The sequence below is a fragment of the Zophobas morio genome, unplaced genomic scaffold (assembly GCF_036711695.1).
Source record: "Zophobas morio isolate AGI-343-1 ecotype UQ-CSIRO unplaced genomic scaffold, CSIRO_AGI_Zmor_V1 ptg000023l, whole genome shotgun sequence".
Lineage (NCBI taxonomy): Eukaryota > Metazoa > Arthropoda > Insecta > Coleoptera > Tenebrionidae > Zophobas > Zophobas morio.
In genome coordinates this window covers 9,191,109-9,212,980 of record NW_026972128.1, presented here as the reverse complement: position 1 = coordinate 9,212,980, position 21,872 = coordinate 9,191,109, and the positions used below count along the sequence as shown (strand labels likewise).

General features: G+C 32.5%; 4 protein-coding genes across 4 annotated transcripts; 3 read left to right on the top strand and 1 right to left on the bottom strand.

The window, feature by feature from the left end:
* Positions 1-728: 728 nt before the first annotated feature.
* LOC135134265 (FAS-associated factor 1) lies at positions 729-4,769 on the top strand. The gene is made up of 11 exons (XM_064062887.1): positions 729-857; positions 971-1,039; positions 1,097-1,388; positions 1,443-1,623; positions 2,383-2,595; positions 2,648-2,838; positions 2,933-3,078; positions 3,126-3,417; positions 3,467-3,629; positions 3,691-4,003; positions 4,056-4,769. The coding sequence occupies exons 1-11, from the start codon at positions 819-821 to the stop codon at positions 4,134-4,136; spliced, it is 1,980 nt and encodes a 659-aa protein (XP_063918957.1). The 5' UTR covers positions 729-818; the 3' UTR covers positions 4,137-4,769.
* Positions 4,770-6,087: 1,318 nt separating this feature from the next.
* LOC135134017 (glutamate receptor ionotropic, kainate glr-3-like) lies at positions 6,088-12,750 on the top strand. Its single transcript, XM_064062584.1, has 3 exons — positions 6,088-6,152; positions 11,957-12,622; positions 12,726-12,750. The coding sequence occupies exons 1-3, from the start codon at positions 6,088-6,090 to the stop codon at positions 12,748-12,750; spliced, it is 756 nt and encodes a 251-aa protein (XP_063918654.1).
* A 74-nt stretch (positions 12,751-12,824) lies between these two features.
* Positions 12,825-13,575, top strand: LOC135134016 (ionotropic receptor 75a-like). The gene is made up of 3 exons (XM_064062583.1): positions 12,825-12,938; positions 12,993-13,267; positions 13,317-13,575. The coding sequence occupies exons 1-3, from the start codon at positions 12,840-12,842 to the stop codon at positions 13,573-13,575; spliced, it is 633 nt and encodes a 210-aa protein (XP_063918653.1). The 5' UTR covers positions 12,825-12,839.
* Positions 13,576-14,574: 999 nt separating this feature from the next.
* Positions 14,575-21,859, bottom strand: LOC135134015 (uncharacterized). The gene is made up of 17 exons (XM_064062582.1): positions 21,631-21,859; positions 20,894-21,214; positions 20,535-20,843; positions 20,359-20,483; positions 20,137-20,307; positions 19,873-20,093; positions 19,608-19,819; positions 19,284-19,558; positions 18,974-19,231; positions 16,721-16,746; positions 16,389-16,648; positions 16,207-16,331; positions 15,985-16,155; positions 15,711-15,931; positions 15,455-15,666; positions 15,132-15,406; positions 14,575-15,088 (listed from the first exon to the last, which is right to left on the bottom strand). Exons 2-17 carry the CDS (start codon positions 21,026-21,028, stop codon positions 14,818-14,820), a joined length of 3,267 nt encoding a protein of 1,088 aa, XP_063918652.1. The 5' UTR covers positions 21,029-21,214; positions 21,631-21,859; the 3' UTR covers positions 14,575-14,817.
* Positions 21,860-21,872: the final 13 nt, after the last annotated feature.

The window sequence follows — 21,872 nt, the reverse complement described above, 5'->3', positions numbered from 1 at the left end:
ATTTTGTGGGACTTGCCAGACCCCACAGTAACATCTGATTTGATCGAATTATTATTAAAAATACTAAATACGTTTCGTAAAGCAGTTTTGCCTAAATACACTATCCACTTTGGTTATATCCTTTTAATTTTTAATGAATCTATGAATCCATTATTTAGTTTTCTCAGAAAAAGTCAATCTAGTTTCAGTAAAAGTAAAAAGCCAACGTTCGAATCCTGGAAATTCCCCAGAAGCATTCGAGTCCTAGTATTTCTAGGTTTGTGAAGATTCGGATATGGCGGATATCACAGCGGATATGGAACTACTTGTTACCAACAGAGTAGGTACATTTCTACTTCGCGCCATCTTTAAAATATGCTAGTTAAATTCAACCAAAGAAAAATTCCAAGTTACGTAGAAAATACTCACGATAAAGTTTGTGGTTATATCGTTTAACTGGAATAAAAATTATGAACCATAAATACATACATTACAATTATTATTTCATAGAAATGCGTTTTTTTGTTACTGTGAACATGAAAGTAGGTACGAAACTGTCGACAGTGTTTTGTGCATTTGTAAAAACAAGACTTTTTCAGTTTTAAACTGCTGATTTTACCTTTATCACAAAATTTTAACAGTTTGAATGCAATCGATATGGTCCGACGCACAAAATAAGTATCAAAAGTTTACAATGGACATTCAAGTTTTGCGCCACGCATGCGCAGTGACAGATGTTTTGTAGACGTTTGGGAATTGACAGGTAGTGTTTTTATCTGAAAAAGGAACGTATTGTGCATTCGTCCCTTGTGTAATAAATACTTTGGATTATTGTAATTATGTCTGAAAATAGAGAAGAAATCCTTGCAGATTTCCAGGTATTTTTTCTTTCCATATTTATCCAAAATCAATAATAAAAGAGCTCTTTGAAATCGAGTCAGGTTAGAAGAATGACAATCACAATTTTTTCAACATTTTTCCATTGTTTTAGGCCTGTACTGGAATCGAGGATGTTGCAGAGGCAATTTACCACCTGGATGAAACCAACTGGGATTTGCTTGTAAGTATTTTTCTATAATTAGTATTTGTTTAAACAATAATTTTTTTGGTGCTGAAGCGTGCAGTCAGTCGGGTTATGCCACCTGACAGTCAGTCATTTCAACCACGTTCCGATCCAGACGTGATGGTTGTTGATGATTATATTAATGTCCCATCCAGCCCCATTGAGACAGCCACCGATATGATGGAGGTTGGCAATAATGTTGGGCATTCTCGAGTTGTCAGTAATCAAACTAGTGATCAACCTTCTACTTCTAACTTAAGGAATAGTTCAGCCAAGATGCTCAAGTTTAATGTACAATATTGTGATAGAATAATTACAATAGAATTGCCAGAAACTGCTACTATTTGTGAGTGGATGTGCGTGTAGGGGATTTTTACTTACTTAAGAGTTGTATTTTCAGCTGACTTGAGATTGAGATTATTTAATGAATTGAAGATATCACCATGTCGCCAAGTATTATCTGGATGGGCGAGGATGAGTCAGTATGGAAATACTCCTTTTTCTGCTTTGCAACTGCCACAAGAAAATGCATTGCACTTAACAGTTAAACCTTCAGAGGGAGGTTTTTCTGCAGAAGATGAGTAAGTCAATTATTTTTATCATTACTTATCTAATTCTTTAACTCATTTTATTTAATTAACAAATCATACAAAAAAATGTATTACATAGTTTAAACTATAATAATTGTTGAAAGGAATTTAAAATTCAGTTTGTTTTGTCCAGAAGTATATTTTGTATTCTTGTGAATGCTTTCATTTAAGATGAGAAAGATTAATAATATTTACTATTTATGAATACATTGAAAATTTTATTTGTTTAGTTTACTAGTAAATATTAGTACATATTTAACATTTTAAACATTGGATTTTTTGGGACGTTAAATTTTGGGAAAATGCGACAATTATGTCCATTTTATTTCATGTAATACACTTGAACAGATCAATTTAGTTTTTACATAAGCTATAACTTATTTTTATTTTTTTTGCTGATGACGTCAGCTTATGACGTACCAATGTATTATTTATGGAAACTCAAGTTTTTTTTTGATCCGTTTTAAAAGAGAAATAGATATAAAAATGATATATTTTTACTTCATGGACTCAACTCTGTTAATAATTAAACTTTTTTTTTTTCGTTAAGACAAAGCTAAATAATCGGGAATCATGTGAACTATACACAGGTGGATGTTTCGTTATTATTTATTATTGTTATTTAATTAGTGTATCATTCAGAATAACTAATTGAATTAGAACCTTCCTTTAGTACTTTTATAATAAAAAAGTCATAACTTAAAAATCTTAATTTTTTTTAAATGACTAAACATGCCGTCATTTTTCCAGTGGCGAAGTACAAGAAAAACTAACTGGCAAATACACACTTAACATTAAATGCGATGATAAGACTTACAATCTCAAATATCCAGGCACTCAAAACATTTTGAAGGTGAAAGCGGACGTATACACACTAACAAATATTCATGTACGCAATCAAATTTGGAGCGGATGGCCCCCTAATATAGACGATCAAACCATGTTAGCTCTTTCAGGCATTAAGTAAGTCATGCGTGATTCGCTAAGTCGTTTTAACTTCCAACTGAAATTTTAGCTACCCTGAACATGACTTAACCGTAAAACGCTCTTGCCCCGTCAACCACAATAAAGAAAAGAAACAAAACAGTGCTAATATAGTACAAATTGACAGCGATGATGACGAATTTGAAGATGCGTCTGAAAGCTTTAACGTTGATGACGAATACTTTGTTGATAATCCTCCTGCCAAACGGACTGAACCGTTGAGTAAGCACACTTTTAAAGTTTTATATTAGTACACAAAAATTACTAGATTTAGTTTTGTAAAAATCAGAAATAATGTGGTTATCCGGTGGGTTAGTTCCAGATACTATAGAAGATGAGATTGTCGGTAGTATAAGTTTTTCTGAACAATTTACAAATAGATACGGACCAGTTCACCCCGCGTTTTATCAAAGTACTCTAGAAGAAGCCATCAAGGAAGCGTGTTCCAAGCCAGCAGCGGAAGTACGTATATAATTAGAGCGTTTAAAGTAATGATTGATCTTTTACAGAGAAAAATCCTGGCGATTTATCTTCATCACGACTCGAGCGTTTTAACAAACGTCTTTTGTACCCAACTTTTGGGGTATGAAAGCGTCATGCAAATGTTTGAAACTAACTTTATATTGTGGGGTTGGGACCTCACTTTTGAATCAAATCGTACTCGGCTGCAAACATATGTAAATAATGCTTTAGGAGCAACAGCAGCCATGAGTTTACGAAATATACCAGTTGACAGATTGCCAGCGTTAGTTTTAATTATGAGAATTCGGTCTTCAACGGATATTTTTAATGTTATACATGGTAAGATGTTTAAAAAATTCGTTCGTGTTGAGTTAATTGTATCATCCAGGTAATGTTGGCGTCAACGAGTTGTTGTCGAATTTAATTGAAGCGGTAGAAGTTTTCACCGAACATCAACGTGTTGAAATTGTTGAAGAGAAAGAAAGAGCGGAACGCGAATTGGTCAAGTGGGAGCAGGATGAGGCATACCGTGAAAGTCTAGAAGCTGACAGGTATGTTAGAATTTCGCGTTATCAGTCGATTTAAGAATGTATATTTTTGTGTTTAATGTAGAGCAAAAGAAGAAGCCCGAAGGCAACAAGCTCAAGCGGAGTCGGAAGCCCGACAGAGGATAGAAAACGAAAAAGCTCTTGAATTGGCTAGGAAAGAAGCTCATCGCAAAGAAGTGGAAGCTAGTTTGCCGTCGGAACCACCTCTAAGCCAAGGTGACGGCATTGCCAAGATCCGGTTCCGACTGCCCAGCGGTGAAAATATAGAACGTAGATTTCAAGCGACTACGCCTCTTAAAGTCTTGTTTGACTTTTTGACGGTCAAAGGTTTTCCAAAGGAGGAGTTCAAAGTGATCTCTAGCTGGCCTAGAAGAGATGTGGGTTTGTTGAAGTGGTGGTTTGCAAATTTTGTAATTTTGTTGTTTGCAGCTGACTCTGTTAGATGTGAATCATACACTCAAGGATTTAAAATTATGTCCCCAAGAAACTGTGATATTAGAAGAACGATAAATTCAGTCACATTCCCCGTGAGGGTTTAGTTGTGTAGCAGCATTTACATTATGTTGGAGGAGTTAAATAATTATGCAACAACAAGCATCCATTTCAGGTTTTGTTTGTATATATAGCAATATTCTTAGCGACAGTTTTACAACTAATACAGAACATAATAATTGAAATTATTTGACTCAAATAGCTGAATTATTTATTGTCTTGGAAAAGCGTTATGCGGTGAGTATTTTACAAAGTGTTGAAAGATCTAGAACATCTCCTTACACCAAATATAATTTAGTCACTCACTATTATATTTCGCGGGGTATAGTCGTTACTATTCCCTGTCAAAACTGATGTGATATAAATTTGGGCTGATCTTTTAATACAAAATATCACTTCATGGTTGATATCACGAATAATTTCTTATCTAGGTTTAAGACTTTGTACATAAATTGCTGTTATTATTAGTAATTGTAATTTGTCCTTATTTATTAACTAACTTTAATTATAAAATACCGTGAATCAACTAGTATTGTAGTTTTTGTATGACAATGTAATAATTGCCTAAGAGCTTCAAATATTTGTAAAATATTTCCATGTACTATTTATTTCAGAATACAATTACGTCTTTAATAAATCAATTAAATTATACTTTTATGATCAGTAAAATACCCACAATTGTTCTGAATTACGCAATTTATGAAATGTCAGTCAACAAATAATAGTTCAAAACCAAGAGTTAAACATGCGTCAGTTGATACAAGTGATACTAAAACTGTACGCTATTGTTACATCAGCATGCGCTTTTTTGAATGAAGATCTAATTACAAAATACTGCGAGTCCAAACATGTAGAAATGGGAACAATTTTTTCTTGTGAAAATAAAAAAGGTAATGTATCATAGTCCAAAAAATTACAATAAGCACTAGTGCTGTACAGGACAGTACTTAAAAAGATAGTTTTTACTCTGAAAATGTTACCACTTGCTGCATAATTTAACAATCACTAACATAATCGAAAAAAAAGTCGTCTAGTTACCTGTGAAATTTAATATTAAAACAATTACGTTGGCAACAACAACGCGTTCCTTGTTCAGCTTGACAGTTACAGTAAAATCAAAGTCCCTATATAGTACTAATCTAGGGATTCTAATTTGGCCAAAACCATAGAAAATCCTAGTGAGGGTATTCTATGCCAAAACTTGTTCAGTTTAGCAGTTTTGGGCAACATCATTATTTTAAAATTAAATTGAACGGCCTGCTAGACGCGTTTTTTTCAATCATATGATACAATCTTCCGAAATTTTTAGATTTTTCGCTATAATTATCGATCGTATGTTTTATTGTAGACAATGTTAATCATCTGAAATATTTTGCTAAAGTGGGCTTACGGTTTCTGATAATTGACATGCGTAATCCTAGTTTGGACGTAGATAAGTTACTTACTCGGAATTACTATAATATTGCAGTTATTCTTGATGACAACTGCATACATTTGTCCGGACAATATTTCCAGGTAGGTTAAAATAATACAGTATTTCCAGGTAGGTTAAAATGCTATTCAAATTTTACACTAAAATTAAATTTTATTTTCTGTACAAAATTGCAACAAAAGGAATTAAAGATGTTTTTTCTAATCATAACTTATTCACACAGAAACGAAAAGTTAAATTGTGGAACAAAAAAAAAACCGAAACCCTAGCGTAATAATACTCTAGTATTGGAAGATATAGCTTTCTGATAACGGTATTAGTAGGGTTGAACAAGATACAAAAATATAGACAGAGGTGGAGAAGCGATTCCGAGATATCCGAAAGACTATAGAAAGAGATAGACAAATTTTGACTTAACTGTTTAGTTCAAAGCCGTAGACTTTTTTCCTAATAGAAAAAATATAGCGACTATGGTCATACATCTGAAAATAATCGAGAATTTAAATAATAAAATTAATAAATCTATTGTTACCGAAAATGGACCATAAGATTAATAAGAATGAAAGTCTGCCACAAGTCATAACATTCGCAACAGTCCCAGTGTAAATTGGGATTTATAAACTTGCTGTTGACGTTGACGTTGCTTTTAGAGCTGAAAATTGTCATTTATAAACTCCGTTACCAACTTTTGCCGTATTTAAAGGGATTGTAGAAAAAAAGTGGAGGATTTAAGTTGATTACTACAAAGATTTACCATTTTATACGTGTTTTAAGTTTCTTATTCTCGAAATAAGTCTACACAAATTAAGATAAAAAAGGCAAAATGTAGCCCCGCCCACCCACCCTATCTCATTTGTGATGATTTTTTGTTCGTCGTGAGCCAAGGGGGCGAAGCTTAACTGCAAAATCCTTATTTCTCTACGAGAAATTAAAGACATGTTTTTGAGTATCATGTTGTTCAAAGAATACTATGTGTATTAAGAAAAAAATAAAGCCAAAAATTATCCATACCCGCCTCGACCTCAATTCTCAATTGTGATGAATTTTTCATTCGTTGTCAGATCGAGGGGCGGGGCTTAATTGCAAGATTCACATTTGTTTACAAGAATTTAGCATTTTAAACATGCTTTAAGGTTCTTGTTCTGAAAAGACGACTACGTATGTTAAAAAAAAGCAAACCCCACCCACCCGCCCTCTCTCAGTGTGATGATTTTTTTTGATCGTCGTGAGCCAAAGGAGCGAAATTTAATTGCCAAATCCTTATTATTTCTCTACAAGAAATTACCATATAAGACATGTTTTTGAGTAGTGTGTTATTCAAAAAATACTATGTATACTAAGAAAAAATTAAAGCCAAAGATTGAGCCCCACCCATACCTGCCCTGATCTAAATAGTAATGACGTTTTCGTTCGTTGGCAGACACAGGGGCGGAGCCTAATTGCAAAATCCATATTTCCTTACAAAATTTTAACATTTTAAATGTGTTTTAACTTTATATGAATAAAAAAAATCATCACAATTGAGATGGGGTGGGTGGGCGGGGTTTATATTTTGCCTTTTTTTCTTAATATACATAGTATTCTTTGAACATGGTTTTAATTTCTTGCAAAGAAATAAGTATTTTGCAATTAAGCTCCGCCCCCTTGGTTTTCGGCGAATAAAAAAAACATCACAATTGAGATTGGGCGGATGGGCGGGCTTACATTTTGCCTTTTTGTTGTAATATGTGTACACTTCTTTTCATAGCAACAAACTTAAAACATGTTTAAAATGGAAAATTTGTATAAGGAAATATGGATTTTGCAATTATGGGGCGGAGCCTAATTGCAAAATCGATATTTCCTTATACAAATTTTGCAATTAGGCTCCGCCCTATAATTGCAAAATCCATATTTCCTTGCAAAAATGTATCATTTTAACCACACTTTAAGTTTCGAAAAGATGGCTATCTATATTAAAAAAAAGGCAAAATATAAGCCCCGCCCACCCATCTTCTCAATTCTGATGACTTTTTTAATTCGTCGTGAGCCAAGGAGCGGAGTTTATTTGTAAAATCCTTATTTTTGTACGAGAAATTACCAGGTAAAATATGTTCTTAAGTAGTCGTGTTATACAAAGAAAACTAAATGTATTAATTAAAAAAGAAAAAACAAAAGAGAAGCCCCACCCATCCTTCTCGATCTCAATCGTGATCAATTTTTCATTCTTTGTCAGACCGAGGGGCGGAGAGTAATTGCAAAATCGAGATTTCCCTATACAAATTTACCATTTTAAGTTTCTTGTTGTCAAAAGAAGTCTACACATATTACAACAAAAAGGCAAAATCAAAGCCCGCCCACCCGCCCTGTATCAATTGTGATGATTTTTTTTTATTCGTCGTGAGCCAGAGGGGTGGAGCTTAATTGCAAAATTATTATTTCCTCTATAAGAAATAAAAAACATGTTATTGAGCATAGTATTTATGGCATACATATTACACATTGTGTATTAAGAAAAAAAAAATTGGTCTAAAGAGTTTAGACAGTACTTCCCTCGCTGTCGGAAACTTGACGACTGCATGCCTATTATGTTTTTTTTTCTCATTACATTTTTGTAGTGGGAATTTAAAAAAAAATTGTGATGACGTCATCAACATTTTTGCAAGGACACGTATATCAGTTGGGATAGATGTAGTGTAATACTAAGAATAAAATTATTGTGTTCCCAAATTTTCGGGAAAATGAATTGGGTCGTTTTGAATATTGATTTCTTATAATCAATAAAATAACGAAACAATTTACTCACGTATACGGCGCCGGTGTGTAACATCTAGAGAGCGGATTTCTGTCGGGCTAGGCAAGGCCAAACTCGGTACGGCTCGCACGGGATGCGAATTCATTGCCGTTGCGGACTGCACTTCGTTTATTTGAGATTAGAATAACGTTGTTTCGTTGCACTCTGCTGTTAATTTCCGTTCTCATTTACTTAGCCGTTTGATTAATAAATCGTTAATTATATTTATGGAATCCAGCACGTCCCCCCCTATAATCGTGACGTAGCCCGACAGAAATACGCTGTCTAGTAATATGAGGGGCAACTGAAAATCGTTTATGTATAAACATTCTTAATTTAAGATGACAAGCGTAACAGCATACGTAAGAGCCAAACAGAGAAACTGTAAACAAAACGACCATCGGCTTTATTGCTTCGACTTCCGCTTATTATATAAAACATTGCGTTTTATTTTAATTCTTGACGGTGAAATTCACAATTGGTTGATTATAAACATGTCTATTTCGCATTCGCGGAACCAAGTGACCGCATAAAACAAATGCAGGTCTGTAATGTTAAAGTCGATGTAAATAAGCGTGCTACTCTTATGTTTCAACCGAGTTTTTCCTTTAACAAATTTTGTGTCTACCAAATTGGGTTGGTTGGGGTGTAATACTAATAATAAGTGTTGCCTTTAATTTAATCAATAAAATAAATTGACTTCATTAATTTTTTTGAACCACCTCTTAAGAAAATCTAAAAAATATGAATGGAATGATAAATCACAAGTACAAACTCATCATATTTTTTGCATTTTAGATAGGATTTATTCAGCAAAATTTAAGGGTGACGTCATCAATTTTTTTAGGAGGGATGAACAAATACATTTTGAACAAAAGTTTACCATGCTTATAATAACTTTAAAATATTCCCAAGATTTCAAAGCATTCGGTTTTGTAATTCCTGATTAAATCGATAAAATAAATTCACGCCTTCATTAATTTTTTTGAGTCACCCTGCATATGCAAATCCAAAAATATGAATGGAATGATAAATCACAAGTACAGACTCATCATATTTTGTACATTTTAGATACGATTTATTCGGCAAACTTTTGAGCTGACGTCATCAGTTTTTTGTAGAAGATAACCAAATATATTTTGACTAAAAATTTATTATGCTCTTTATTATAACCTTACAACATCTGCAAGATTTCAAAGCATTCGGTTTTGTAGTTCCTGATTAAATCAATAAAATAAATTTACGCATTCATTAATTTTTTTGAGTCACCCTGTATATGCAAATCGAAAAAATTTGAATGGAATGATAAATCACAAGAAGAGACTCACCATATTTTGTACATTTTAGATAGGATTTATTCAGCAAAATTTTGTGGTGACATCATAAATTTTTTAGGGGGGACGACCAAATACGTTTTGATCAAAAATTTACCATGCTTATGATAATTTTAGAATATCTTCAAGATTTCGAAGCATTCGGTTTTGTAGTTCCTGAGTAAATCAGTAAAATAAATTTACGCTTTCATTTATTTTCTTGAATCACCCTGTATATGCAAATCCAAAAAATATGAATGGAGTGATAGATCACAAGTACAGACTGATCATATTTTGTACATTTTAGATATGATTTATTCGGCAAATTTTCGAGCTGACGTCATCAAGTTTTTGGAGGGGATAAGCAAATATATTTTGACTAAACATTTATTATGCTCTTTATGACCTTAAAACATCTGCAAGATTTCAGAGCATTCGGTTTTGTAGTTCCTGATTAAATCAATAAAATATATTTACGCATTCATTAATTTTTTTGAGTCACCCTGTATATGCAAATCCAAAAAATATGAATGGAGTGATAGATCACAAGTACAGACTCATCATATTTTGTACATTTTAGATATGATTTATTCCACAAACTTTTGAGCTGACGTCATCAAGTTTTTGGAGGGGATAAGCAAATATTTTTTGACTAAAGTTTTATGATGCTCTTTATAGCCTTAAAACATCTGCAACATTTCAAAGCATTCTGGTTAGCAGATTAAAAATTAAATTTCAAAATATTGTTTTATAATTTTGATTTTTTTTCCAAAAATCTGGACGTTTCGGGTGAAAAGTCGATTCAGAGTTGTAAACTACATGTGTAGGACTATGTTATTTTATGCAATTGAAAACCCATTTACTATGTACAATTTTGAAGTGACGTCATCGCATTAGTGGTGGGGATGATTAGACAAATTTTGGTTAGCGTTTTACCATCTACATGATATTCTTAATATAAGTACAAAATTTCACAACAATCGGTCGAGTACTTTCGGAGATTATCTGTCTAATAAAAATCCGGGACAACAGACGGACAGACGGACAGACGGACGGACAGACGGACAGACGGACAGACGGACGGACAGACGGACAGACGGACAGACGGACGGACAGACAGACAGACGGACAGACGGACAGACAGACGGAAATGGGAGACCTATTTCTTCGTCTTCTAGGGGTCATGAAAGATCGAGAAAACGTAAAAGTAGAGAGTCGGCCGACGGACTCGATTACAATACTTCCTTTGCTTACGCTCGGGAAGTAACAAGCCAAAAATGAAGCCCCACCCATATCCATCCCAAGCTCAATTGTGATGGATTTTTAATTGCAAAGTCGATACTGTCTTACAAAAATTTACCATTTTAAACATGTTTTACCTTTCTTTTTGTGAAAAGAAGACTACACATATTAAGAAAAAAAGGCAAAATGTAAGCTCTTGTAGTTATAATAACTAATCTTTTTTTGAGATAAATAGCAATAAATCTTGTTGATTTAAACGTCGAGAACTATCTTTAACAATGCACAAAACTACAGTGTAGAAAATGATAGCAGCTATTTAAAATATGAAGGTTTCGGTGAACAGGTTATTAAACGGCTTAATATTAGTGGACGCCATTATCTCTATCAAAATTTGATTTTCGTGGAATTAGTGCTGTCAACCAAAAAAATGTCCCCCCTACTTCAGGGGATTTTCCTTCAAGTTGGCGGCACTGCACACTACCGCAATTTGATTGGTTGAAAACCCAACTTTCAACGGTAACGTTAACGGCGAACAGTAACGTCAGCGGCAATTTTATAAATCAACCTTGTATATGTATTCTGTGGTGTCGATAATATCTGGGACAGCAGAGAGACAATTTTGAACAACTTTGATAGATGTTTCCTTCTTTTCATTCTTGTTTTTTTTAACAAATAAAAAAATCTTATGCATTCGTATTTTAAAAACAAATCTCTAACGTAAGTTTACTACTACTACTACTACTACTACTACTACTAAACGTAAAAAATAAGCAGTATACAGCGGCAAAGGTTTTTTGTCAGTCACCCTGTATATATATCTTTTTCATTAATTTGTTTCTAAATATTTGTACTTAGTAATAATTTGTTTACAAGTGTATTAATAAATAATTGACGTATAAATTTGTTTATATTTGTGTTTTTTGAACTTTATCTTTTAACATTTAAGATTAAAATGATAAAACAATCAAACAAAGCTCGTGGAATTTTTCATTAAAAAAATGCGTCACTTTTAGGACAAGAAATACTTTTATGAAACATATCATTGGTTGGTTGGCACTAACCTTCAATCAAAAAACAGAATATTAAATTTTTTGAAGAGTTTGCCGTTGAACATCAATTCTGATGTAAACTTGGCATACCCGCACTCAAAAGATGAATACGTAATTCTTGATGTTTACAACCCCGCATCACAGCATAGCGGACAATTCACTAGTGGTATAGTAGGGTATTACAATAAACATGCTGGTTATAAGGCAACAATCCCCGAAAACAAATACTGGATACGAAAAAATATGACCGGAGTTCGCTTTAAATCGGCTGTTGTCGTCACAGACCCCCACACAAATCTGGAAGATTACCTAACTAGTGAAAAAAATCGTAAAGTTGGTTCAATGCACAGATTTCAGAGTGTTACTGTGAACTATTGCAAAGATATGTATAATTTCAGTTTACACATAGAAAGAACCGATTCTTGGGGTTACTTAACGCCGAATGGTCATTTCGACGGTCTCGTGGGTCTTTTGGAAAGAAGACTCGTAGATTTTGGCAGTTCACCGCTTATTTACAAATTAGATCGAATGCCCGTTATTGACTACAGTTACGGAAATTGGATTTTGAGATCCACTTTTATTTACAGACGACCGAAAATTATAGAAACGTCATACAAAATTTTAATGAGACCTTTGTCGAATACCGTTTGGATTTGCATAGCTTTAATGATGGCGCTTTTGATGACATTTTTAAAGTTCATTTTTAGTAGGGAAAAAAGAATTTTGCGAAGAAAAAATAAAGTGGACAGCAGCTGGAGCTTCTTGTTTCTTTTTACTTTGGGGGCTTTTTGTCAACAGGGTGCTACTTGTTACCCTCAGTTAATAAGCAGCAGGACTTTATCCGTTTTTGTGTTCTTATTTTGTATATTGATTTATCAATTTTACTCCGCCAGCATTGTTTCTTATTTAATAATGGATCCCCCGAGGAAGATTAATAATTTAAGGGACTTGACGGACAGTAATTTGGAACTTGGAATCGAGGACATTTTGATTGACAGAAATTACTTTGTGGTATGAATTCGATAATCCATTAATGTTGTTTTATTAATGTCTTTGTGGTTACAGCAAACCACAGACCCGGTTGCTATTGATCTATTTAATAAAAAACTCAAAGGGGATTCTAACGATTCCGGATTTTATAAACCAGAGAAAGGATTACAAATGGTAAAGGAAGGAGGATTTGCTTTTCATGTTGAAACTAGTACTGCTTATCCTATAATTGAAGACACTTTCACAGTTCAAGAAATATGTGAACTTGAGGAGGTGCAAATGTATAGAACGCAACCTATGCACACGAATCTACAAAAAAATTCACCTTTTCGAGAAATGATGAATTATTGGTGAATTCATTTTAGATTAATAAACATGTAGCTGACTTGGGGATTTTAGCATGCTGCATATAGTTGAAAATGGACTTTTGTTTCGTCTGCGAAAGTACTGGGATGCTCGAAAGCCTATTTGCATGGAATATGCGAAAAAAGTTACTATTCATGTTGGAATAAAAGAATTTTCGTCCGGATTAATCGTCCTAAGTTATGGGATTTGTTTTTCTTTGATTTTTCTTTTAGGTGAAATTATAATCTTTCACAAAAAGTTAATAGCGGACTTTTTTCTTGAACGCAGGGTCATAAAGCCGTACACAGAGTGACAATTTAAGTCTAGAGTTAGTTCTCGACTGTTATTTGTGCATTTCATTTCACTTTGTAAAAGGTTTCAATAAACACTAAGGTATACATTATTATTATTATTTTTTTTATAAAAAATTCTAAAAATAGGAAAGATTCAACAAAATCTTCAAAATTTAAAAGTCTTGAAAGTCTACTACTTTTACAAATTATAGAAATTCTAATAATTTTACCGAGTTTGTGATAAGATTCCAAATATTGTGAAAGTCTAAAACTTCTCAAAGTTTTCCAACATTTCAAGGATCTAAAAATTCTATGGATTACAGGGTTTTTAGGAATTTAACAAATTTCAGGGATTCCACAGATTCCACAGATTTAAAAAACGTAAAGATGTTAAAATTCCTACAGATCCAAAAAGCTTTAAAAATTTTTGAAATGGTGAAGAGCCTAGAGAAACTAGGAATTTAAAAGTTCTAAAGATTTTAGAAGTTCTATGAATTTTAAAGATTACAAAGATTAGAAAAATTCGAAAGTTTGGTTTAAATTTTTGCTTTATTTAATGCAAAATAATGATTTTGAATAGATTTTAATATTCAGTTATGTTTTTATTGCTAACATTCCTCATTTTTAAATATTTAAAACATAGAAATACGGGCTTTGTATTATTTTAAGCTATGTTTGATACACTTTATACTATTTTCATCGATTATGTAGTTTGATATTGCTAAATTTTTTATTTTCGTAAAATGGTGGATGCGCCGGGTTATTTTAATTTTTGACTTATGCAAATGTTTTTTCATTATTTAAAATCTAAACTAGTGAGAAGTGCTTTTTAACAAAAGATAGCAATAGTTTCGTTAGCAAAATAAACTTAGAACCGAATGTATGCAATAGAATATATGTATGTATAAGATAGTAGTAAAATCAGACTGTTGTACTGTTTAAAAAAGGTAAACTTTTTTTCTGAGCTCGGAATGAAAAGATTTATATGGAGAGTTAAATATTTTACTAACCAGATGTATTAGAGTGATAAGTGTTATAATATATGTATTTATAGCTAATAACACGTAATACATAGTACCGAGAGGGTAATATAAAATCGATTCGAAGATCCATGGCTTTTGCTAATCGTGTTTTTATTACTCTCTCGTTATATTGACTACATAGTTTAAATCGATTATAATATTTGAAGTGTGACAATGGTAGTTTGGTTTCAGGGTAATGCTATGGTCGTCATAATTATTGTTATTTTAAAACCATCGTCGTCAGTTCACATATGGAAAAGCAGACTTTTTATTTAAAAGTAAAATGGAACGTCGATCTGGTTTTTCGTTTCTCCTTTTTATCTGTTGTTCAAGGATTAATAAAGTTAAACTACTAATAATCCCCACCAAAAATATAACTAAAGCAGGATAAAACTCATCTAAACCCACATGAAAACTAATAGACCTAGAAGACTGAATACATTCTGGTTTCCGTGGGTGCCAATGTCTTCTTTCCCTGAACAACAGTCCATGTTCTGCCAAACGCTGAAAACTAGTCCACAATCACAAAATTATAAAAAAAAATAGATAGCTACCAAGTATCAAACATATCTCTAAAGGGTGACTGCTTTTGATAATTTGCGTGCATCGGCTGTGTTCTAAACAGCTGAATTTCTTTAAGTTCACAAATAGGCTTTGCATCAAATGTTGCCTCTATTATAGGATACGCCGTCGCAGTCTCCACATGAAAGGCATAACCTCCTTGTTCAACTAATTTTAAACCATCTTCTGGAGAAAGAAAGTTCGATGTGTTCTTCTTGCCAATGATTTTCTTGGTATATAATTCTCTCGCCACTTCATCGGTTGTGTGCTACAATGGATATTATATGTCGAAAACACAAAACTATGAATATTTTACCTGGAAATAGTCACGATCGTAGAGAATATTCTCACAACCTGCTTTTAAAGAGGAGTCTAAAAGATCTTTGATGGTTTTAAGGTTAGTGAGGGGTTTCATTAGCAAGTGAGACACTAAGCTAGCTGAGTAAAATTGATAAATGAGAATAGAAAGTAAGAAAATTGTAATTGTAGTAATTCTTCCACAAGTCATTCTTGGAGTTGATGGTGAACCTAAATTAAAGACTGATAACAGTTTAACTATCAAAAATACTAACCTTGTTGACAGAAAGCCCCTAAAGTTAGAATAACTGACACCCCCCATGATGTTTCTGTATGATAATGGTACTTTTTTCTTTCAAAAGTAGTTACAGTTTTTAAAATTACTATAGACACTACTGCCAATAAACCGGTTATTAGCCAAACAGAAGTTGGTAAAGGATGTAGAAATATTTCAATAGAAGTTCGAGCTTTTGGATTTCTAAACAAAAAAGCTGCCCTAAACATAAAGAAAATTATGATTTTAGTTGATTCGTTAAATTTTTTACTAACCTTAAAACCCAAGTGTTTCTGCCATAATCAATAACTCTAGCACGATCTTCTCGCACAAAGAGAGGAGAGCTGCCAAAGTCTATGATTTTTTGTTCCAGAGCTCCCACCATTCCATCGAAAGTACCATCTGGATTTGTGTAACCCCAAGACTTTGTTACTTCAATGTTAACCCTGCAGTATATTTTATCACATTCGTGTTACACATATAAATAAACCAATTACGAATAGTTATAAAAATCCCTACAGAAACTTGTCAGTCTACTATGAAACCGATTGAAAGTGTTAACGTCTCTGTTAGCATCGCTGTTGAGATAATCATCTAGTGTTCCTTTAAATGGCATTGGCAACTACAACATTTGATCAATTGTTTAAATAAGTGACAAGAATTTTGAATTATGATTTACCACAACCATTGATTTGAAGGTAACACCAGTAACATTTTTTCTGCTCCAGTATTTGGCTTCGGTTTTTTTAATCTTATATCCTACTTTATGCTCATAAAAACCAATTTTTGTAAAATTTGGGTTACCACCGTGTTCACTTGCAGGATTATAGAAGTCAAAAATTGACCATACTGTAGGTGTGTCGAAAACGGCTATGTGAATATCAGCGTTAATATTTAAAGTAACATTCTCAAAATTTTCGACAAAATTGTTAGAGGAAACTAAAATTAACCAGTGGTGTTTTACATCAAAAAACTTTAAATATCCACACTAAAAATATTCTTAGGATATACCTATATCTGCGACAACTATTAAATATCTTACTATAACCAAAAATTCTGCCACGTTAGCACAGTCCCCATCCAAAATGATACCCAAGTGGTTGTGTTTTGTTTGAAGTTTCTTGTAAATGTTATGCTGTTTTAGGTTAAAAAGAGATAAATGTCGATTTTTCGTCATTAATATTTTGGCCAAATTAAGTTTTTCTAAAAAAAATGTTTTCAAATGCTGAAGTATGTTTAGTTTTTAGGATCAACCGTTTTTGCTAAAACAGCCCAGAATTGTAGCATATTTGATAGACTTTTCTTTAAAATAGCTATGGATTATATTCACGTCAATTAAAGATGCTGAAATACTAATGGTTAAAAACAACAAAAGTGTAAGTTTCTTCATCATTTGAAACAATTGTTCACTTTGATTAAAAGTAGTTTCATAACATTCATTCCACGGAAGAAATTGTGAGATTATACCAAATTACGCAATACTTTTGTAAATTGTTGCTGTTGACAAAATATACAGAGAATACGTAATGTTCCACGTTCAGATAGTTAACAAAAAAATTTATAGCCACTCACATTATTTTTTCTACGTTAGGCACTCTTCTAATTAAACTGCTGACTATTAAGATTTATTAGTCATCAACTTTTATTTATCGCGTGAGTATCAAGAAAAAATCAAATGACAGGCACATGCAAGTCGAAATTTTTAATTATTCGCATGTGAATAGTCGATTTCAGTAACCGCAAACTTATGTCGACAGAAAAAATGGATAATTGAACAGGAAAAAATCTTTTTATAATACAGTCACAAGAATCTTATTTTCAACAGACAGATAGAGTGAATTTGTTTAGCATAATGCGGATGTTAGCATAAATTTTATTTTTATACAACCCAGATATTTAAAAATAAAATTTATGCTAACATCCGCATTATGCTAAACAAATTCACTCTGTCTGTCTGTTGAAAACAAGATTCTTGTGACTGTATTATGAAAAGATTTTTTCCTGTTCAATTATACATTTTTTCCAATGTTTATTATTCAAAATACAACTTTCGGTTATGAACGTCGTGATTTTCGATATAAAAGTTCAAATTAAATTTATTTTAGCGTAAAGTTGGTGTTTTAAATACTAGAAATGGGTTTATTATTACAATCCAGTTATAAAAAAAATGTGTGGTAACTCTTTCGATTTTTTAACTTAAGCATCGTTTTGCGTACGTTGACCAATTATTTCATGTCATTTTATAGCATTCCTCTTAATTTTGGTAATATAATGTCTGGCGAATCAAGAAGTTTTGACCTTTCACCCACAACTACGAAGTTTCAGCCACAGCTAATGATTGCGAATTCGCTGTGAAGGAAATTGAAGGACAGCAACAGTCAAGTTTATAAATCGTTCTAAAATTCGTGTAAGATCAAAAAACTTATTTATTTACAAAATTTCGGTCTTTGGATTTTGTACTAAATCAGAAGAAATTAACGTCTAAATTCTGTTAGAAAAATTATTAATACTTAGATAGATAGTTAATGGTTCCTTGGAAAAATAATTTATGCGAATATATTGTTTAATAGTCTTTTTTAGTTTAGTTAATTTATTGCGCTGAACTCACATTTTAATAATAAATACTGTTTTAAAAGTGTCTGCTGTAAATGGCGACATGCATGTGTAATTTATTCCAAAATTTAAAATCTACCACCTGTTGCATTCAGTTTAACAATAAAAAACCCTGAGAGTTTAATTTTTTTAGGATTGGCACCAGAGCTTCTTGTCACGAACTGTCAGTGATGTTTAAAAATGTGATGAAAATAAAATGAAAGACAACTTTAAATTATTTCTCCCTAAAATTGACACTGGCAACGTTGCCAGTTGTAGTTTCGAAGAAATTGCAGTGTTGGTGGATTTTTAAATCTAAATTAAATTCGGTTAATGATAAATGAAGGCTTTTAGTTTTTAAACATTTTTAATAATCTTAATGATATTAAGAAAAAACATTGTTTTTATATACTCATTAATTTATTGCACGATTCACTGTTGCATTCGTTTTATCTACTGTATCAGAAATAATGTACAATAACTTCTTTTTCTAATTCTAATTCTTAAGCATTTTATCATTTTCATGAGTGATAGAAGTTACTCGAGATGAAACGACATACTTAATTAACAAACGTAATTATCCGAGATAGTATAAATGACAAGGTAAGTTTGTTGTTTTTCTACAGTGATTTCATTTTCAAGATTATAATAACCTCCATAATCCACCACTACTTTGTAAATGGAAACTTTGTCTTCTTCAACTGCTGCGACGGCTGTTTTACTCTGGACTTCATTAACGAAATATGTTTCTCTGCAATTAAGACAATTAAACTAATAACAATCCCTATTAACAGTATCAACAAAGCGGGATAAAATTCGTCTAAACCGACATGAAAAGTTACAAATGTGTCTTGAATACATTCGGGTTTTCGAGGATGCCAAAATCTTTTTTCTCTAAAGAGTATTCCATATTCGGCCAATCTCTGAAAACTGAGATACCTCCTCCATTAAAAATATCTTCCATTTTATTGAAATGGCATACCAAGTTTCCAACATATCATAAAAAGGTGAACCTTTTTGGTATGTATTGTATAGATCCGTATTTGTAAACAGCTTTACTTCACGAAGTTCACATATAGCTTGGTCAGAAAAACTTGTTTCAATGGTAGGATAGGCTCTTGCCACTTCAATGTGAAACGCATAGCCTCCACTCCTTACTAAATCGATTCCTAATTTAGTTGGCCAAAAGTGCGACGTATTTCTTTTGCCGTAGATTTTTTTTGAATAAAATTGCTTGATGAATTTATCACTAGTATGCTAGAAAATAATCCATTATACAAATTCCATGTTCATGATACTTTCCAACTTCGAACAAATCCCTGTTGTAGATGATATCTTCACATCCAACATTCAAAGACGATTCCATGAGATCTTTCAGAGTTTTGATTTTATTCGTGGGTTTCATTAGTAAATTCGAAACGATGCTTGCTGAATAGAATTGATAAATCATTACAGACAGGACTAATATTGATATCGCAGTAATTCTCCCACACGCCATTTTTGGAACATCTGGCGATCCTGCAACAAACGTTCATTTAACTCTCTCGAAACAACAAATAAATAAAAGATACCTTGTTGACAAAAAGCTCCTATAGTGAATATAACAGACAAACTCCAAGAACTTTCACTCTCACTAAGATATCTTTTTTTTTCGAACGTGGTAACCATTTTTAAAATAACAACTGATACAATTGCAAAGAAACCAGTTATCAACCAAATGGAAGTTGAAAGAGGTTTTAAAAAAATTTCGATAGACGTTCGTGATTTTGGACTTCTGAATAAAAACCCTGCCCTGGAGAAACATAAAATTAAAATTCTTAACATATAGTATTTACCTAAAGCTCCAAGTACTTCGCCCATAGTCTATGACTCTAGAACGATCTTCTCGTACAAATATAGGCGAACTCCCAAAGTGAATCAACTTTCGCTCTAAAGCACCGACCATACCGTCGAAAGATCCATTGGGTAATGGATAGCCCCATGAGTTACCTAACTGGGTATTCATCCTGTACTAACTTATTGAAATAAATGAAAATGTAAACTGACGAATACATTACGTGTAGTTGTAGTAATCTCTACAAAAACGAAGAAGTTTGTGTTGAAATCTGTTGAACGTATTAATAGTTCGGTTATCTTCGTTGTGCAAATAATCTTCTAGTGTTCCTTCAAAAGGTACTAAAAGCTACGAAAATGTTAAAAAACGGTGCTATCTGTCTCTATATTTTAGATATACCACTACTATTGTGGTAAGAGTAACACCGGTCATGTTCCTTCTTTTCCAATATTTAGGTTGTTTGATTCTTGCATTATAGCCTAGTCCTTCAGCATAAGTACCTATTTTTTCATAAATTAAAATACCACCATACTCCGAGGCTGGATTATAAATGTCACTGATGCTCCAAGTGTTACTTAAACCTTTTATAGCGAGATGAATATCAGCGTCAATGTTTAAAATGACTTTGTTAAATTTGTTGGTAATATTTGGTGAATTAGACACCACTAACCAGTGATGTTTTACATCGAAAAATTTTTGTTGACCACACTAAAAAGTTTTACCTTTTTCAAAATGAACAAGGTGTAAGAAACAAATACCATGATCAAAAATTCTTCGCTTTTGCGACAGTCACCATCCAGCACGACGCCAATTTGTTGATGGTTGGTTATAAGACTTTTCTGAACGTTGTTTCGGTTTAAATTTAAAACAGAGACAGGGTGAAATTTTAACATCAACTTTTTTGCTACATTTTTATGTTCTAAAATTTTAAGGGTCGTGAACTACTTATTACCATCACAATAATAATAAATACAATTATTACTAACCTCGTTTATTAAAACAACCAATAACAGTGGCTGCCTTAATGAATTTTTCATTAAAATAGTTCTCCGTTAAATTTATTTGGAAATCGCCGAATACTGGAAGAATAAATATTTTTGGTAACAACAATAAGAATAAACAAACAACGTGCATGTTGGGTGTCATGTTTATGTCGCTGGTGACAAGAACTTCGGTTTTATAGATTTACATGAATCAAAGATCTGAGAAAAAAAAGTTTGTAATTTATTAATTCTAACACTACACTATTCAAACATAGATGTCTTTTTAATACTCCGATCTAAACACGATAGTAAAGCATGCAACGTGATTTTAGTTTATTTGTATATTTTTGTCTGTCGCTTCTAGCGTTTAGAAAGATCAATATTATACGTAATTATTTAAGTGACAAATATGTATTTACTTCAAACTTAACGATAATTTATCTTTTTTTGGATATAAACATTAAAAATAATCCAGTACTTTCCGAGATTAAATATCTAATAAAATTACCAACCAGCGACAGACACACGGAAACGGGAGACCTAGTTTTTCAGTCGCCAAATAGAGTCTGTTACAATTCTTCTCTGGCTTAAGTTCTGGAAGCAAAAACATAGATAATAATAATCATTGGCCTACAAGGTGTTTTCACCGGTTAGCTTAAAATTAACGCACTCTGACAACACTGTACTGATACAAAAATAACTTTTCGAAGGAACTCATCTTCTAAGAGCTTAACCGATATTTTATTACCTTATT

Excerpts from the sequence above, each read along its gene's own strand:
- LOC135134016 (XM_064062583.1), top strand. The coding sequence starts at position 12,840 with ATGGATCCCCCGAGGAAGATTAATAATTTAAGGGACTTGACGGACAGT. Across the intron at positions 12,939-12,992 it reads TTGACAGAAATTACTTTGTG|CAAACCACAGACCCGGTTGC; the intron begins GTATGAATTCGA and ends TTGTGGTTACAG. Across the intron at positions 13,268-13,316 it reads CGAGAAATGATGAATTATTG|CATGCTGCATATAGTTGAAA; the intron begins GTGAATTCATTT and ends TGGGGATTTTAG.
- LOC135134015 (XM_064062582.1), bottom strand. The coding sequence starts at position 21,028 with ATGTTAAAATTTCACCCTGTCTCTGTTTTAAATTTAAACCGAAACAAC. Across the intron at positions 20,484-20,534 it reads CTCTTACCACAATAGTAGTG|CTTTTAGTACCTTTTGAAGG; the intron begins GTATATCTAAAA and ends ACATTTTCGTAG. Across the intron at positions 15,407-15,454 it reads ACGATCGTGACTATTTCCAG|CACACAACCGATGAAGTGGC; the intron begins GTAAAATATTCA and ends TATCCATTGTAG.
- LOC135134265 (XM_064062887.1), top strand. The coding sequence starts at position 819 with ATGTCTGAAAATAGAGAAGAAATCCTTGCAGATTTCCAG. Across the intron at positions 3,079-3,125 it reads GTTCCAAGCCAGCAGCGGAA|AGAAAAATCCTGGCGATTTA; the intron begins GTACGTATATAA and ends GATCTTTTACAG. Across the intron at positions 3,630-3,690 it reads GAAAGTCTAGAAGCTGACAG|AGCAAAAGAAGAAGCCCGAA; the intron begins GTATGTTAGAAT and ends TGTTTAATGTAG.
- LOC135134017 (XM_064062584.1), top strand. The coding sequence starts at position 6,088 with ATGGACCATAAGATTAATAAGAATGAAAGTCTGCCACAAGTCATAACA. Across the intron at positions 6,153-11,956 it reads ACATTCGCAACAGTCCCAGT|AATATTAAATTTTTTGAAGA; the intron begins GTAAATTGGGAT and ends ATCAAAAAACAG. Across the intron at positions 12,623-12,725 it reads CTTTTGATGACATTTTTAAA|GGTGCTACTTGTTACCCTCA; the intron begins GTTCATTTTTAG and ends TTTTGTCAACAG.